We start from the raw sequence: 16,646 nt of genomic DNA, 5'->3' as shown, positions 1-16,646 counted from the left end.
GTAACATCTGACCCCCTGCAGCAAAGTCATTTATTAACTGATTAATTAGCCAGATAAAATCCAACTGAAGCAATTATTAGCCTTAGCAAGCCACCTCTCCTGGAGATTGAAAACTGAAATAATTAGCAAAATAGCCTCATTGCGTGTCAGGGGTTGTTTTTGGCTGATCCCTGCTCCTCCCTGGCAGCCCTCACTGCACAGGGAGGGCTGGGAGGGGGCGTGTGGGGCTGTGGGATTCCTAACCTGGGGACTTCTCTCAGGCTGCCTGGATTGTCAGCTGGCTGGGAAGGAGCCAGCAGCTGGACAGGATGGGGAGAGACACCGTGGGGTCACCCAGCTGCCTGCCAGTTCACAAGGCCTGGGAGAGGCTGTGCCCAGGCAGCTTGTCAGGATGCTCCCATTTGGGGTGCCCCTTGCATCCCAGGGTGGTCCCTTTGCTCTTTAGGATGCTGCCTGGTTTTTGTGGGCTCGTTGGACCTTTTGAGGCTGAGAGAGGTCCCTTGGCAGCTGGGCAAGGAGCTGGGGAGCAGGGCAAAGCCTGCTGGAAGGAGTCCCCGTGCTGGCTGCCTGGTGGGGTGCTGGGAAAGAAATCCTTGTGGTCTGCCTACGCCTTGGAGCCGGGCCAGGAGTCCTCCCACGGCGCGTCCCACTGGGCTGTTTGCTCCGGCTGCTGAATCCATAACTTCAGACCCCAGGACATGGCCGGGTGCCAGGGCCAGGGTAATGGAGCCAAACTGCGTCACAAAGGGAGGAAAAGGTCCTGAAGTGCTGGGATGAAAAGGTGACCAGGGTACTCACTGTTCCCTGCTGGCACAGCCGCCTTCCACTGCGGTCGTGGCTGGGGGCTGTGGGGGGAGGAGATGCTCTGGACCCCCTGTCACCAGCCTGGGAGGGAGGAGAGGGGCACAGAGGGAGGATGTGGCTCCCTTGGAGTGGTGTCCCTGCCCAGCAGTGGTGGCACAGAGCTCTGACAGGCCCCTGACACTGCCCTACTCTCTGTGCCTGCTGTCCTTGAGGTGCCACCCTCACCCCATGGCTGCTGGCCTGGCACAGACTGCTGACCAGAGAGGCTTGGGAGGCTGGATCCAAGTCCTGCTGCTTTCCACGTCCACAAGAGAGTTCTCAGCCTCTTTACACTGCAATCTCTCAGCACTGTCCAAAGGAACAAATCTCGTGCCCAACATGATGTCACCTTCAGAGGACCTGGCGGCATCATGGGGCATGTCTCGAGACACCCTGTGACTCAGGTGTCCCTTCCAGTGTCCCCCTTCCCTTCACCCCTGCTGATGGCTATAGCCCAGCTCCCACTCTTTGGCAGGAGGGTGTTGCAACACACCCAGCATGCCAAGTCATCCAGAACCTGTGGGGTTGATGGATAACCTGGTTTCCCCCACTGCCACCCCTGAGCCCTCTCTCAGTGCCCTTGCCAGGAGGCTGGAGGGGAGCCAGCGGGAGATGCTGTGTTCTCCACAGGACTGGAACAACCAGCCCATTAATTCCAGGAAAGCTGATAAGGCACTGTGCTGGGCCATGCTCTGCCATGCTGGATGGGGCAGAGCCCCTGGCTGCTGGGATTCATGGAATTGCCCCTGGCCACAGGCTCCTGAATGGCTCCAGTGCCCACATGATGCTTTAGTCTTAGGTAATAGGGGATTAATGACTTTTACAGGAACCAGTGCTTTTCCAGGACCTTGGTTTCAGACACAGCAAAAGGATCAATAAGAAGCCCCTTCCCAGAGTGGTAACAGGGCACTGTCCTCAAGATCAGGCATCCCCTGATGGCTCTGGGCTTTCTTGGGAGGGTGTGCCAATGCCTGAGCAGAGGGGTGTTTTGTTTGTCAGCCCTGTCACTCTGCTGGGAGATGGGCATTTCTGGGGCACAGCTTGGGCAGCAGTGGCAGGCACAAGGGTCTCCAGGCAGTGCTGGCCTCTGTGGAGCACAGACAGGAGCTTGCAGGCAGGCTGGGGCCAGCCCTTGCTTCAGCTGAGTTGTTTTCCTCTATACTGAGTAGCATGTTTGCAACAATCCCTGTGGTTCCCACCACATTTTGCACCTCAAACACCATCTGGAGCATCCCCAGCGTCAGCATGTATTCCCCGTTGGGGTTGCTCCCCTAAGTGATCCAGCATCGTCAGCACGGGCAGGAGCCACTCTCCCACGGCAGCTTTACATCTCCAAGCCTCCATCAGCCCTGGTGTGCTCATTGCTCAGGTGGTCCCGGATGGGTCAGTCACCCCCAGACCTGCAGGGCTGGTTGTCAGACCCCCAGTGCAGTGTTCTCCCCGGTGCACACCCGCGGTGGCATTTGGGTGGGCGGGTGTTCAGTTCCAGGTGAGCGAGTTCCCGGTTTATGGTCTGTGCGCGGTTCCCCTGCCGGGGGTGCTGCGGGGGTTTCACAGGACGGGTTTGCTGAGCCGTGACCCGGCCTCCCCCGGCGTTTCCCCATCCGCAGTGCCCGCTGCTGGCTCCGGGTGTCACTTGAGTGCTGCCTGCCCGGCTCCAGCGGGACACCGTGTACCGCCTAACACCCCTCATAACACTTTGCAGGAGCTGCCCGGGGGCATTTCTGGTTAAGAAGTGTTTAATTGACTACAAAACCATGTAGTGGTGGGAGTTTGCATAATGCTGTTCACAGGGGAGCTGGCAGCAGTGTTCAAGGGGGCGTGCAGGAATTGCTGCTCCAGGAGGAGGAGGGGGGTGAGACAGAGGGGTGAATGACTCAGAGGATCCCCACAGCAGGGAAGGGGATCTGGGTCTGCTCCTTTTCTGCTCCATCCCCTGAGGATGCTGGTCCAACCTTGCAGAGAAGCTTCCATGGACCATTTACCCCCTCCCAGCACCCCACCACTGCTGTGCCCAGCCTGAGGTGCAGGTTTCAAACCCCACTGGGGTGTGCTGGGGCTCTGAAGAGGGATCCCCAGGGCTCCCAGTTGCAGCTGAGCACTGTGGAGTTCAACTGACACCCCAGGGCCTCGCCCCAGCCATGCTTCTCCCTGCTTTATAACCTGCCACTGCCCTGGGGGAGCCAGGTGGAGACCTGTGTCCTGCCTTGCTCTGGGCTGAGACGTGGCTCAGCTGGTGATTTTAGTGTCCATGGTGTCCTCACAGGCATGGTGACACCAGCTGGCACTGCCCTGTCACCACCACACACTGCTCTGTGGCACCATACCCTGCATGTGGAGCAGAATCTGTGGGGTGACTGCCGTGGGGAACAGGCTGTGTGGGATCACTGGGGTGACTGCCATGGGGAACAGGCTGTGTGGGATCAATGGGGTGACTGCCATGCCCCTGTTGGCAGTGCCACACACGGCTCTGGGCTCACCTTCACCTTCAGGTGCTGGTAGCCCAGGGAGCTGCACCAGGCTGAGCCTGGGGAAGGTGGGTCCCTGCAAGGTGGGCTTTGGGTACTCCCAGCCCATGCCCAGCTGAGCAGGGCATCCAGCCCCTGGGCAGGGGAGGGCTCCACCGGAAGGGAAGGGTGACAGGGACATTGGAGGGAAGGGACCGGGGGCGGGAGAGGACGTCCCCAACCTGCCTCCTCCTGCCATCCCTATAAATGGGAGGGAGCAGGAGCAGGAGCACCTGTGGGACTCCAGCTCTGCAGGAGAGGCAGGCAGGGAGGGACGGAGGGAGCTGCTCCCTGCTGCTCTCTCCTCCCTTTGAGTTTCCTGCTGCTCTGCCCGTGTGGAGGCCTGAGGCATGGGGACCAGGGCATGGACGCTCTCCACGCTGATGGGATGCTGCGCCTGGATTCTGCACGGTATGTCCTGTATTCTTCTGCTAGCCCATGTGCTCCAGGGTGCAGCACGTACTCTGTGAGATGCTTTTCTCTCCTGGCTGTACTGGAAACACCTCTTAGGACCAGTCCTTGCAAGGCATTGCAGCCAAAGAGCTGCAAAAGCATTTTACAAGGCAGGCATCACCCCGAGGGGCTGCCTGCAGGTGTGGGGCCGTGGGAGAGAGGAGAGCCCAGCCCCAAAGCCTGCAGGCAGATCTGTGCCCCTCCAGCAAAGGAGCCAAGGGAAGGCAGCTGGCAGAGCAGGACCCAGGGATGCTCCCATCCCTCCCACGTCCCAGGGAAGAGCAAATGCTGGTGCTCCATGCTGGGGCTCCTCTTGCACAAACTTCCCATGAATGGGTGCGTGGGGTCGATGGCGTTTCCTGCTCCACATTGAAGAATCAAGAAAAAACAATGATTTACCAGGGTGAGAGGGCCGAACTAAACTGGGGTGACTTTGATGTACTTTGTTTTCCCTGAGATGGGGAGGGAAGTTGCTGAGCTCCTTTGGCTGAGGGGGCTGCTACAAAGAGCCTTTTCCAGCCAGGGAAGATGACACTGAAACAGCCTGCCAGGAAAGGGAATGTGGGTCTAGCAGAGGACGGACCCCTGGAGGACTGCTCTGGCACAGGGGCTGATGTTCATTAATGACCCTGCACAAGCTATCTGAGAGCTGATGAGCTGAGCCTGCGGTGAGGCTGGAGGCACCTCTGCTGCAGGGAGATCTGTCAGGGGGAACCTGATGAACTGGAGCACCGGGATTGGGAACAGGCTGGGGCTGTCAGGCTGTGGCAGAGCCCTGCTGGATCTTGCCATCGGGGTGCCCTTGGTCTCCCCTAATTGGAGCTCCCTAAAGCCAAGCGTCAGCAGATCCAGCCGGCTCCTCACGGAGCCAGCAGCAGCACCTTGGTGGCCCCAGAGCCTGTGTCCCTGTCCTGAAAATGAGACCGTGTGAAACATCACCCATGGGTGCCCGCAGGTTCTGGGAGACACGTCTGCGATGTGGGCAAGTGTCTCCTCCTTTCTCTAGAGCTCCTGGATGTGGGCAAGGATTTTGGCAGCAGGAGGAGAGAACTGTAAGAAGGGCTTGGTCCTGGGAGCTTGCAAATATTCCTACATGGGTGGGGAACCCCTGGTGCCTTCACTCAGCTGGAGGCAAGAGGGATGGGGGCAGGAGCAGGCAGGCACCCAGCCCAGGAGAGTTTTATCGAACCTGCTTGAAGTGCAGCAGATCAGAATCCATCTGCATGCAGTCAGGGAAGGCGTCCCTAAGCCTTGGCTTTCCTGTCTGACAAAGAGCTTTGTGTAAAGTCATTTAAATGTCCCTCAGACACTCAAAAGGTGAAAAAACACAGAACCCCCCAGGCTCTGCAGAAGCCACTGTGCTCAGAGCTGTCCTTGCAGTGATGGAAAGAGGGCTGAGGGCTGCCCTGGGGTGGCAGAGCTCCACAGACACCCCCAGGGCTACCAACCAGACTTAGCTCCAGCCCTAGCCAGTGGCCAGGCACCCCAGCACCATCCCCAGCATGAGTGGACTGGGTTTCAGCAGGTGCTTTTCCTCCCTGCTTGCACCAGTGTCTCCCTCTGAGCTGCCATGAGTTGTGTCTGGCCTCAGCTGCCAGCTCCTGATGCTGAGGATGCAATGTGCAGGGCTGTACCCAAGGCAGCCCAGACTGCACTCCTTGGCTTTGAAATCGGGGCCTTGTAGGGCTGTGGGATGAGACAGAAGAGGTTTAAGAAATGGTGGAAGCTTCGAGATTCTCACAGAGAGGTGTCTGAGCTGGCAGGCTGCCAGCTCCAGCTCCCACTGTAACACTCCCCTTTGTGCTTCTCTGCAGGGCTTGGGGCTGTTACTGCTGTCCCCGTCACCACCGACGGGTCCTTCACTGTGGGGACAGCCTTCCCCATGACAACAGAGGACGAGTGGCCCCAAACCACAGAGAGGAGTGCCACAGCAGCTGATGCTGAGACCTTCCCTCCCTGGACTGAGATGGACCCAGTGATGGCTACGAGCGAGTACAGCCCTTCAGTGGCAGCTCTGGGGAACGAGACCAAGGCTCTGAACACGACTCAGAGTAATGAGGGAAGATCTGCTGCTCCCAATATGGCCACGACTGCTGCTGCCATCACTGCACAGCACCCCGCTGTCACCCCAGAAGCAGCACAGGATGAACCAGAGGTCCCTCCTGATGTCCCTCACGGGACCACCTCTGTCCTTGAGGATGTGAAGGAGGACATCACTACAGACCCCAGTCCTGGCGCTGCATCCCTGCACAGCACCCCTCCCCTGGCAGTCACCTGGGTGCCACAGCCAACTGCTGGTGTCACTGTGCTGCCCGGCCAAGGGCTGAACACTGCCCAGGGAGTAGTGCAGGAAGGTGAGATCCTGCCCGAAGATATCCAAAGTGAAGCCAGTGCCAGCTCCTCGGGCTCCAGTCCTGGCGCTGGGGAGCTGATTCCAGCCCAGCAGGATGGAGCAGTGGGTGGGGCTGAGGGCATCAACCCAGGGGCAGCAGGAGAAACGGCCCCAGCTGGTGAGGAAAGTCCCTTGGCTTCAGAATCTGGAGATCCAGGAGACGCAATAAATGATGAACTCAGCACAGCCAGCTCATCCCACCTACCTGCAGAGAGCCCAGTGCTGTCAGGAATAGTGGAAAGCCCCGGGAAGTCCTCCCTCCTCCCCAGCCCGGTCACTTCGCTGGCACCATCCGATGGTGGGGATGGGGATGGGCAGGGAGCTCCCGGGATGCCAACAGACGCTCCTGGTTCAGCCTTACCGCCTGCACCAGCGGCGCCCGAGGAAACAGAGGACGCTGCCACCTCCGTGCCGGCACCAGGGGCTCCCACTGCGGCACAGAGCGACACCAATCTCCCCGTCTCGGCCGCTGCCCTGCCCGCAGGGGATGTGGGAGCTGTGGATCTGGCCAGTCCATCCCTCCAGCCTGCCCCATGGCAGACCCCCGCTGGAGAGCAGCCACTGCTGCTTCCTGATGCTCTGACATCCCCCACAGACACCCCCAGTGCTCCTGGGGATGCTCACCCAGCCCCAGAGGCTGGAGCCAGCGCCCTGCCTGACTCTGATGCTGCAGCACAGACACCAGCAAGTCCTGACCTCGCTGGTGGCCCAGAAGCAGCCGTGTCTCCATCTCCTGGGGAGTCACAGCCAGCTGGAGCCCCCCAGGATGCTGATGGACTTGGCACTGGCTTGAGTTCAGATTCAGGTGCCCCCAGCTCAGCACCTTTTGTACCTGATGGACTGGCCCGGCCCACTGCTGGGATCCAGGGCCAGGGAGCTGAGGGGACAGGGGACATGCCACTGGCAGAAGGGTCAGGGGATGCCAGTCCCTATGAAGATACCCAGAGTGACATGAGTCCTCCAACCCTTCAGCCCTCAGGATCTCCTGCTGATAATGGAGAGCTGCTGACCGGAGGAACAGAAGACTTGGCAAATGCTGAACTTTTGCCTCCATCAGCACTTGGGGATGGAACAGAAACAGGAGGAGCCCCAGCACTGGGACAAGTGTCCTTACCTAGTTCTGCACCTCCCAGCAATGCTGGAATGGAGTCTGATCTCTCAGGGCCTGAAGGACCAGGGGACCTGCCCAGTGAATCTGCCAGTGCTCCTGGGGCTGTGTCCCCAGCCCTGGGGTCTGTCCCTGGCACCGTGTCTGAGGCAGAGACACCTGTGAGCCCTGACCTCACTGCTGCCCAGGGAGCGCCTGGGTCTCCATCCTTTGGAGGGTCAGAGCCATGGGGAGCAGCAGCTGGTGCTCCTGGGGCAGCAGGACTCCCTGGGGCCCAAGGGCCAGACACGGACTCGACTTCAGCGTGGGGTACCCCCAGCTCAGCAGCTCATGAACCAGTGGGACCCCCCTCACCTGGCCTTGGGGACCAGCCTGGCACAGATGTGGGGCTGCCAGCAGCAGAACAGCAAGGGGCCAGCGTGGCAGAGCCAGCACTGGAAGGAGTAGGCAGCGGGGTTGAGTCTGAGCCATCCCTGAGCTCCACTGCAGGGAGTGGAGCAGCAGCAGCTGGGATGGATCAAGTGCCCAGTGCTGGTTCCCCATCTGGCATTGCCTCTCCCAGTGATGTGGCAACAGGACCTTCTGTGTCGAGGGGTGATGAAGCAGGACCCATCTCATCTGCAGCCCCTGGCCCTGACAGTCTGTCCCCAGCCTCTCCAGAAGGTGAAACTGGCCCAGGTCTTGGTCTGGTGCAGGGGGCTGAGAGTGTAGGGGATGTAGCACAGGCAGGAAACCCAGAGAGTGAAAATCCCAACATGGAGACAAGTTCTTCAGGTGTCAGCCCTCAGCAGGACCTCACTAACACTGGAGAGCTGCCAGCAGAAGAAACCGGGGATGTCGTGCCTGCTGAACTTTTGCCTCCATCAGCACTTGGGGATGGAACAGAAACAGGAACAGGAGGAGCCCCAGCACTGGGACAAGTGTCCTCACCTAGTTCTGCACCTCCCAGCAATGCTGGAATGGAGTCTGATCTCTCAGGGCCTGAAGGACCAGGGGACCTGCCCAGTGAATCTGCCAGTGCTCCTGGGGCTGTGTCCCCAGCCCTGGGGTCTGTCCCTGGCCCCGTGTCTGAGGCAGAGACACCTGTGAGCCCTGACCTCACTGCTGCCCAGGGAGCGCCTGGGTCTCCATCCTTTGGAGGGTCAGAGCCATGGGGAGCAGCAGCTGGTGCTCCTGGGGCAGCAGGACTCCCTGGGGCCCAAGGGCCAGACACGGACTCGACTTCAGCGTGGGGTACCCCCAGCTCAGCAGCTCATGAACCAGTGGGACCCCCCTCACCTGGCCTTGGGGACCAGCCTGGCACAGATGTGGGGCTGCCAGCAGCAGAACAGCAAGGGGCCAGCGTGGCAGAGCCAGCACTGGAAGGAGTAGGCAGCGGGGTTGAGTCTGAGCCATCCCTGAGCTCCACTGCAGGGAGTGGAGCAGCAGCAGCTGGGATGGATCAAGTGCCCAGTGCTGGTTCCCCATCTGGTATTGCCTCTCCCAGCGATGTGGCAACAGGACCTTCTGTGTCAGGGGGTGATGAAGCAGGACCCATCTCATCTGCAGCCCCTGGCCCTGACAGTCTGTCCCCAGCCTCTCCAGAAGGTGAAACTGGTCCAGGGCTTGGTCTGGTGCAGGGGGCTGAGAGTGCAGGGGATGTGGCACAGGCAGAAAACCCAGAGATTGGAAATCCCAACATAGAGACAAATCCTTCAGGTGTCAGCCCTCAGCAGGGTGAACTGCCTGGTGCAGGTTCCTCATCTGGTTCAGCCTCTCCCAGTGGTGATGTCGCAGCATCCTCTGTTTCAGATCCATCCAGCCTGGGTGCCCTGGGAGACACAGGCAGTGCTGCTGGAGGTGTTCAGCCTGCCCTGGGTGCTGGCACTGGGATCCTTCCTGCTGCAGGAGAAGGGGCAAGTGAAGGGGCTGGTTATGTAGGGTCCACAGGGCAGTCCCAGGCTCCTCCTGGAATGGGAGCAGCTGGTTCAGAAAGCCTTGATGGAGAAACGGGAGGTGTGTTGCAGTCTGCATCTTCTTCCTCATCTACAGAGGAGTCTTCATCACCAGGGAGGACAGGTGAGGCTGCTGATGAAAAAGGCCTTCCTGGAGCTACTGCAGCTGGTGCTGGCTTGAACACAGGTTTGGGGGCTGCTGGCCCTCAGGAAGCCTCTGTGTCTGCCCCTGGATCCCAAAGTGGTGCCAATACTGAACTTTCCAATGGAAAACTGAGCGAGGTCGATGTGGTGGAGGTGCCTGGAGGAGCCTCAGTGAATGGGGGACCTGTCCCTGGTGCCAGCCTGATCCCAGTGGCTCCAGACGACAGCGGTGTTTCCAGTGGCATGACCCCCTCAGTGCCTGGCTCCGTGCCTCTCCCTGGACAGGGGCTGAGCTCGGGGCTGGCACCCAACTCTGCCCCAAGCACCCAGAGTGGGAGCAGCCCCTTGCTGCCAGGGTCACCAGGGGGGCTGCCAGAAGCAGCTGGAGGAGCTCAGTCATGGTCTCTTGAAGATGAGGTGGCCTCAGGCATGCCAGCACCTTTGGGAGAAGCATCCCCTCGTGCTCCCACATCCCCCAACGCTGCCCCAGCGCGGCCTTCTGCTCCACAGAGAGGGAATTCTGCAGAGGAGGTGTCTGCCAGCCCTGGGCCTCTGGCACGTGAGTCCGTAGTGGGGTCCTCTACAGGGGGAGAGGGCGAGCTGGGGGCTGCTGTGCCAGGGGGAGCTGCCCTGCTCCTGCCTCCCCAGGAGCCGGGAAGCCCTGGAGCCCCCTCTGGGGATGCTGACAGCCCTGCTCCCGGAGAAGGGAGTGCTGTGCTCCAGGGAACCAGGACAGGGGAGGGGGATGTAACCCATCTCCTTCCCGGGGCACAGATTGAGGCTCACTCCCCACCTGGGCTCCCTGGCCTTCCTCCCTCTGGGATCACTGCTGGCAGTCCTGAAGCACAAACCCTGGGGCCAGGACCTGCTGGTGGCTCATCACCCCCTGCCCTGCAGCCACCCCTGGTCAGGGAGCTGACCACCAGCCTGGCAAACAGAGCCCCTGCTGTCACCCCTGGGTCAAGCTTTGCTGGAGCCTCCCCAGGCCAGGGGGGATCCCAGTTCGGTCCCCAGGCACATCCTGCAGCCTGGCCCCAGCCCCAGCAGCCCCCCTGCCCAGAGGCAGGGAGGTGCTTCCCAGGCCAGGAACAGCCACTGCCACCTCCCATGCATTGTCCCCCGTGGTTCCAGCTCCACCAGGAGTGCCAGCAGCTGCCCCAACCCTGCTGCCCAGTCCTGCGGTACGTGATGCTCACAGAGCAGCCTGGGTGGGACTTACACATCCAGTTTCCTGATGGACCATCCTCAGGGACATTCAGTGCCCAGAAAAGAGGGGATCTATTTGAAGGCAGGATCCTGGGGGAGACACGGCCTGAGGAGTCCTTGCACGTGAGCTTACAATGTTGGCAGGCTGAGCCTGCTTTCAATACAGTCCCATCAGCTGGAAAACTCATCCCCTCCAAATTTTTTTTTTTTTTTACAGACATAAATAGGGAGCTGGAGGCTGTAGAAGTCTCTAGAAAGAGCTGTGGGTGTTTAATTCTGTGCTGTCCCCTGCCACAGTCCTTGTACAATGTTCTTCCCCTCATAATTTCAGTCATTCAGTGCAGTGTCCCAACAGGGCTGGCTGAAGCAGGGGACAGTGACCACAAAGGCCATCACAGGAGGTTTAGGGCAGCTGTGTTTGTGTAAGGCAGGGAAAGGAGGGGGAACAAGCTCCTGCAAGGGAAGGTGACATGCAGAGTGTCCCTGGAGGCTTTAAGCAGTGTCCCCTCATCCTTCTGGTGCCCAGGTTCTGTCCCAGTAGGAGCAAGATAATTTCAGCCCTTTTAAATTTTTGATACAGAACAAAAGCTTTGCTGTAAATGTGTTTTGGGTTTACTGTTTGTTTGTTTGTTTGTTTTCTTTCCCAGTTCCAGCTGTGCCTCTCTATGGGTATGGAGCAAGGGAAAATGATCAGGTGTACGTGGAAAGAAGAGTAGACTTTAATTCTCCACTTTTCAAGCCCGAGACTGGATTCCCATTTGGGAGAACTCTGCGCAGCTCTCTCTATGTGAGTCCACTTGGGCTTGACTCGTTGGGCAATTGGCCATCACCTAAACCCCTGAGAGAGGCACCAGGGACCAGGTGCCTGGCATGGGACTGTTGTGGGGCTGAAGCTGTTGAGATGCTGCTGGGATCTGTTTGCAGCAGAAGGTGACTTTGTGGCCATTTCAGCAGTGGCAGGTGGTGGCTTTCCTTGGGCATTGCTCAAAATGGACTTGGAAATGGGAGGGCTGGCATCCCCATGCCAGGCAGTGCTGCTGGTCCTGACCTCACCTGATGGAGGGATCCCTCTGCTCAGTTCACAGACAATGGACAGATCATTTTCCCAGCCTCGGACAACAACATCCTCACGTACCCCAACCCTCCTGCCAGTGGCTTCAATGGCCACGAAGAGGTCCCCATGATCGCTGTGTTTTGGGACAACGCTGACTTCTCCAGAGGTGTTGGCACCACCTTTTACCAGGTGAGTGAAGCCACCTGGGAGCGCGATTGCACAAAACACCTTTTGATTATAAGCTCATCACTTATTTTGTGGATGCCTCTTGAGAAGTGTAATTAATGGAGCCCATTAATGTTTTTTCCCTTTTCTGAGCCAAACCTAAGAGCTGTTGGTGCTATGTCACCTCTTTAGCTATCCAAATCCCATCCAGCACTTTGGCTAAAGGGCTCTGAGTGTGACCCCAGCCTAGGCCCACTGGGAGCTGTGACCCCAGCCTTTTGTCCCCGTGGGAGCTGTGACCCCAGCCTTTTGTCCCCCTGGGAGCTGACACAGACGTTGGTGTTCCCAACCCCAGGAGTTCTCCACCCTCAACACAGCCAAGCCGCCCTTTGTCCGTGACGTGGAAGCGAAGGTCCGGCGCTACCTGAGGTCCTCCTACTCTGCAGCCTGGACCCTGAAAATCACCTGGGAGAAGGCACCTGCCCATGCAGCACGGACTGACACCCGGAAGGTAAGGGCTGATGAAACACAGGCGCTGTTGAATTGTCAAAAAACACCAAGACCCGCAGGCAATGACCTTCTCTGTGCTTGAATATAAGAACCAGTTTTGTGACAAAGGCCAATCTTGAAGAATTTTGCCAAAAAGGACAGGGCTGTGCCCATTTTTTGGTGGTTTTCAGGGTTTTTGAGAGACACTTTTAGTTGAACTTCCCCCATTCCATAAAACCTTTCCCTTTAAGGTGGTGGGAGTTTATTATGCACCAGAAATGCTGTTTTTCAGAGGCATAAAATTGGGTGAATTTGAAGCTTGTCATGGAACAGTTTCAAAGTAAAATCATCACATTTTCCATATGAAATGTGAACCAGGCCTAGCTGTGTTTGCCTTGTTTCCCTCCAGACCTCAGTCTGGCCATTCCCCAGCAAGCACTGCCCCACACCCTGAATTTTAAACCCCACATCTTCACTTACTTTCTTACCTGTCTGCAACCCTTCTCCCCAGACTATCACGTACCAGGCTGTCCTGACCACTGATGGCTTCAGGTCCTACATCCTGATGCTGTACCAGGATGGAGGCATGCAGTGGGATTACACCAGGCTCCCTTCCACCAATGTGCTCATCGGCTACACCAGGTACAGCAGCTCAGCACCCCATCCCTGCCTCCTCTGGCACTGGGGTGCATCCCACCCACAGCTCCCACTGGTTGAATCCATCCCCTATATCCCAGGGAGTGCCCTAAAGGATGAGGACAGCTCAGATGTGGTCTGCATGCCTATACATTCTAACATATAGGGGTCTCACAAACACATTCACCCCATTAGGGACTGGATCATGCTGCAGCACGCTGTCTTGCTGGGCTATGCTTGTTGTAAGAGCCACAAATCCCCCTGGAGTGCTGGGCCCCCAGCATCCTGGCGGTTTGGGTGGAAGGAGTGGGAAATAAGGGATGTTTGCTGAACTTTGCACCAGCCGAGGGAAGGGATTTCCGTGCTTGGCCGGAGCAGTTGCTTCCTGCCTCCTCGCATTACGTCTCTCCCTGTTCACGCTGTCTCCAGGGCTTTCTCATTAGCTGCCTGCTGCAGCTGGGTAAGGAAAAGGTGGCCCAGATGGGAAGCACAGGCAGCACAGGAGTGTGTGTGTGTGTCTGTGTGTCTGTGTGTGTGCCTGTGTGTGAATGACCACTCGTGGGTTTCTCCTCCAAATCGCCTGGCAAAATGCTGGAAACCATGGAAGCTGCTCGTGGGGGTCTCCAGATGCCTGTGGGCTCAGCCCCTGGTGCAGCAGGAGTGTTTGCAGCACCCAAAAAGAACTGTACCCCACAGAGAGGAGGAAGCAGGCTGGGCAGCTCATTCCTTTGTCCTCCTGTCCCAAGAGCTGTCATGTGGGTGCTGCAATTCCACTGGCACGGGGTCAGGATGGCTGGAGGGCAGGCTGGGGCTGGGGCTGGGATAATCCCACCCAGGAAGAGCAACCTCTGATTTTTCCTCTTTTCTCTTCACTCAGTGGGGATGGCTTTTACCACAATGATGACCTGACTAAGAGACCTCCAGCTGCCAAATATCGCCCTGACCAGTTCAGGGGCTACAACACAGGTAGTGCCACAGAGCTGGGGTGGGTTCACAAGGAGGGGAATATTCCCAGGGAAGAAAATCCAGCCTGCCACTGTGGCAAGGCTCTCACTGAGTTCTCAAGGCCAGGCTTTCCCCCTGAAGCACATTTCCCCTGGGTACCCACTATGCCCTAAGGCTGAAACATCTCTGCTGTGCCCATGGTCACTTTTTGTGCCAATGGCTCTGTCCCAAGGCTTTCTTCTTTGACAAGAGCCTCTCCCCCTGTTTCCCTTCTGTTGAGTGGCTGTTCAACATAGGATGGAGGTCACTGTGGGTTTAGCTTCCAGCATCAGCACCGCATGACTCTCACCTTGAGACAGAACAGCCCCTGTGGTCCCCTTGGCCAGAGGTGACAGTTCATGGTTTCTCTCCCTACTCAGACCTCCGTGGGTTCTGGATTTACAAGCTGGAGAGCCGCGTGGGCATCAACTACCGGCTGAAGTGCCTGGCGTGGACAGGGCAGCAGCAGGAGCCCCGGGCATGGAGCCAGGGCCTGCCCACCTGCCCCTGCTCCCTGCAGCAAGGGCAGCAGGACCCACGCTTCAAGAGCAGCCGTGGAGGCAAGTGGACACACTGCTACCTCACCCTCCCCATCCCCAGGCTGTCCTTCCCCACCTTTCCTGCAGGGGTGGCTGGGGTCCCACCTGGCAGGGCGGGCAGGTGACCCTAAGGAAAAGGAGCGGGGGACTGGCCTACCCTTCAGAGACAGGAAAAGTGAGGAGGATTGAGAGCTGGCCTCTTCTTGTCTTATTAGACTGGCCAGAATTGGTCTGACCTGCATGGAGATGCTGGGGACCAGGGTCTCTCCCTGGGGACCACTTGCATGGTCTCCATCAGTTCCCCCAAACCCCTGCAGCACCGTGGGTGATGTGGTGGCAGTGCTGGATAACGAGGAGCCAGCTCTGGCCCAGTCCTTGCCCTGAGGCAGGTGTGCTGGCTGGGCAGAGCTGTCTGAGGCTCCCTGGTGCCCATTTCAGGCAGGTGGGGTGCCCGTGTCTCCATGCTGCACTCGGCCTCCCCCAACCAGCACGGCGCCGGCGTGCGCTGCCTGTACGACAGCCAGGACCAGCTCATCGAGGGCAGGCAGGAGAGGTACTGGAGGAACTCCAGGCAGGCGTCACCCTACCGTGGTAAGCACAGCCAGCCTTGGCATCCCCTGCCCGAGGCTGGCATTGTTTAGCCTGTAAATAATTTTAATCTCTGTGCCAACCTGTTTCCTGATATGCTGTTTCCCTTGGAGGGAGTGTGGAGCTGCCAAAAGCCTTGCCTGGAACTGGCCCATCTCCCTCCCCTTCCCTTCAGCCCCTCACTGTCCTTTTTGCCCCCAGACCAGGAGCTGAAGTTGTATGACTGGTGCTGTAATCGGGCGGGCAGTGCCCACCTCTGTGCCCGCTACAGCGAGAAGAGGCCGAAGATTGGCTGTGATGGATATCAGTCCCCCAGCATGGGTGGGTCTGCAGCTCATGTGCACTGGGGCTGTGCTGTCTTGGTGCCCAGGGCTGGGAGGGGAGCGGGAATGTCCCAGCCTCCCTGTGGTTAAGGCAGCAAGAGCCCTGAGCAGATGGGGGAAGGGTTTTGGGGTGCTCATGTGCAGGTTGTGCCATGCCCTGGGCTGTGGGGGTTGTGGAGGCACAGAGCCACCAGCACAGTCTGGAGGTAATGGCACTGGGAGGTGAGGAAGCCACAGCAAATGTGGTTATGGCGTAAGCTGACGTGGGGCTTTCTTGCAAACCTCAACAGATTCCTCTGAGGAGGCAGATAATGACTCAGATGAGCAGATAGGTGAGCAGGACTGTGGGGTCTCCTTTCCCTCTCTCCCTGTGCCCCTGCAAGAAAATGCCCTGGGGCTCCCAGCTTGCCCCTCAGGCAGAAGGTGGCTGAACAAATCTCATTTCTTCTTTGCAGATGGAGAGGACAAGTAACTGGGAGGGTTTTGCACACCTGCAGCACGTTCTGGGCCATGGCTGATCCTCAAGCCCTTTGATCTGCTCTTCCCCCGTGTCCCCCCACAGAACCCATCACCCCTGCCCACCACACAGGGCAGCTCACTTGGCAGTGCCTGCAGTTGCCTGCCCTGGCACAAGTTCACATTTCTAACCCAGTCTTGTCCCAGGGATTCAGATGCTTTAGTTGTCCTTTCCCAGATGCAGCTGGGGGGCAGAACTGGTGGGGAGGTGGGCAGGTACCCCCCAGTGCACACACCACCCTTGTCCTTCCCACATCCCACTGTGCTCCCATGCTGCAGGGTGAGGCTGGACCCCTGGGAAAGGGTTAAACACCACACATGGGTTGACTGTGGCCAAGCCCTTAAATGCCAGGGTGCACCAGGCTTGTCCTGTGAGCCTGTCCTGTCTTGTCCCCCACTTCTGTTTCCCAGCCATCCCTTCCTGAGTGGTCCCTGGGCCCTGTCTCTCCTTCAGGAGAAGGGACTATCCTCCAGATCAAGCCAGAATCAGATCAATACATCTGCTGGGTGTGTGAAGGCAAAATGCAATGCTGTGATCAGAAATGCTGGCAGAAAAATAATTTTTTCTGTGTAATAGAGCATCTTCCTTTCTTAAAAAAAAATTAAATCATTGTCAAATCTTGTTTGTTCAATAAGACCTTGGAAGGGTTTGAGCATCAGTGATCCTGCAGCAGCCATGTCCTCTGCCACACTGTGGTGGGAAGCAGTGATGGGGCAGCCTTGGAGCAGCAGGATAACAGGATATTTCTGTTCCTGGCTTTGGTA

The 16,646-nt window shown here is 58.3% G+C and overlaps 1 protein-coding gene across 1 annotated transcript; it reads left to right on the top strand.

The window, feature by feature from the left end:
- Positions 1 to 3,599: 3,599 nt before the first annotated feature.
- Positions 3,600 to 16,452, top strand: LOC102066651 (uncharacterized). The gene is made up of 12 exons (XM_074547250.1): positions 3,600 to 3,761; positions 5,618 to 9,940; positions 11,235 to 11,374; positions 11,666 to 11,830; positions 12,162 to 12,317; positions 12,807 to 12,937; positions 13,809 to 13,897; positions 14,296 to 14,479; positions 14,897 to 15,045; positions 15,244 to 15,363; positions 15,656 to 15,697; positions 15,821 to 16,452. The coding sequence occupies exons 1-12, from the start codon at positions 3,701 to 3,703 to the stop codon at positions 15,835 to 15,837; spliced, it is 5,577 nt and encodes a 1,858-aa protein (XP_074403351.1). The 5' UTR covers positions 3,600 to 3,700; the 3' UTR covers positions 15,838 to 16,452.
- Positions 16,453 to 16,646: the final 194 nt, after the last annotated feature.

This window comes from Zonotrichia albicollis, chromosome 9, assembly GCF_047830755.1.
Source record: "Zonotrichia albicollis isolate bZonAlb1 chromosome 9, bZonAlb1.hap1, whole genome shotgun sequence".
NCBI classification, from domain to species: domain Eukaryota; kingdom Metazoa; phylum Chordata; class Aves; order Passeriformes; family Passerellidae; genus Zonotrichia; species Zonotrichia albicollis.
Note: the sequence above shows the minus strand (reverse complement) of the source record. Positions and strands in the feature narration are given on the sequence as shown.

Excerpts from the sequence above, each read along its gene's own strand:
- LOC102066651 (XM_074547250.1), top strand. The coding sequence starts at position 3,701 with ATGGGGACCAGGGCATGGACGCTCTCCACGCTGATGGGATGCTGCGCC. Across the intron at positions 14,480-14,896 it reads AAGAGCAGCCGTGGAGGCAA|GTGGGGTGCCCGTGTCTCCA; the intron begins GTGGACACACTG and ends CATTTCAGGCAG. Across the intron at positions 15,364-15,655 it reads ATATCAGTCCCCCAGCATGG|ATTCCTCTGAGGAGGCAGAT; the intron begins GTGGGTCTGCAG and ends AAACCTCAACAG.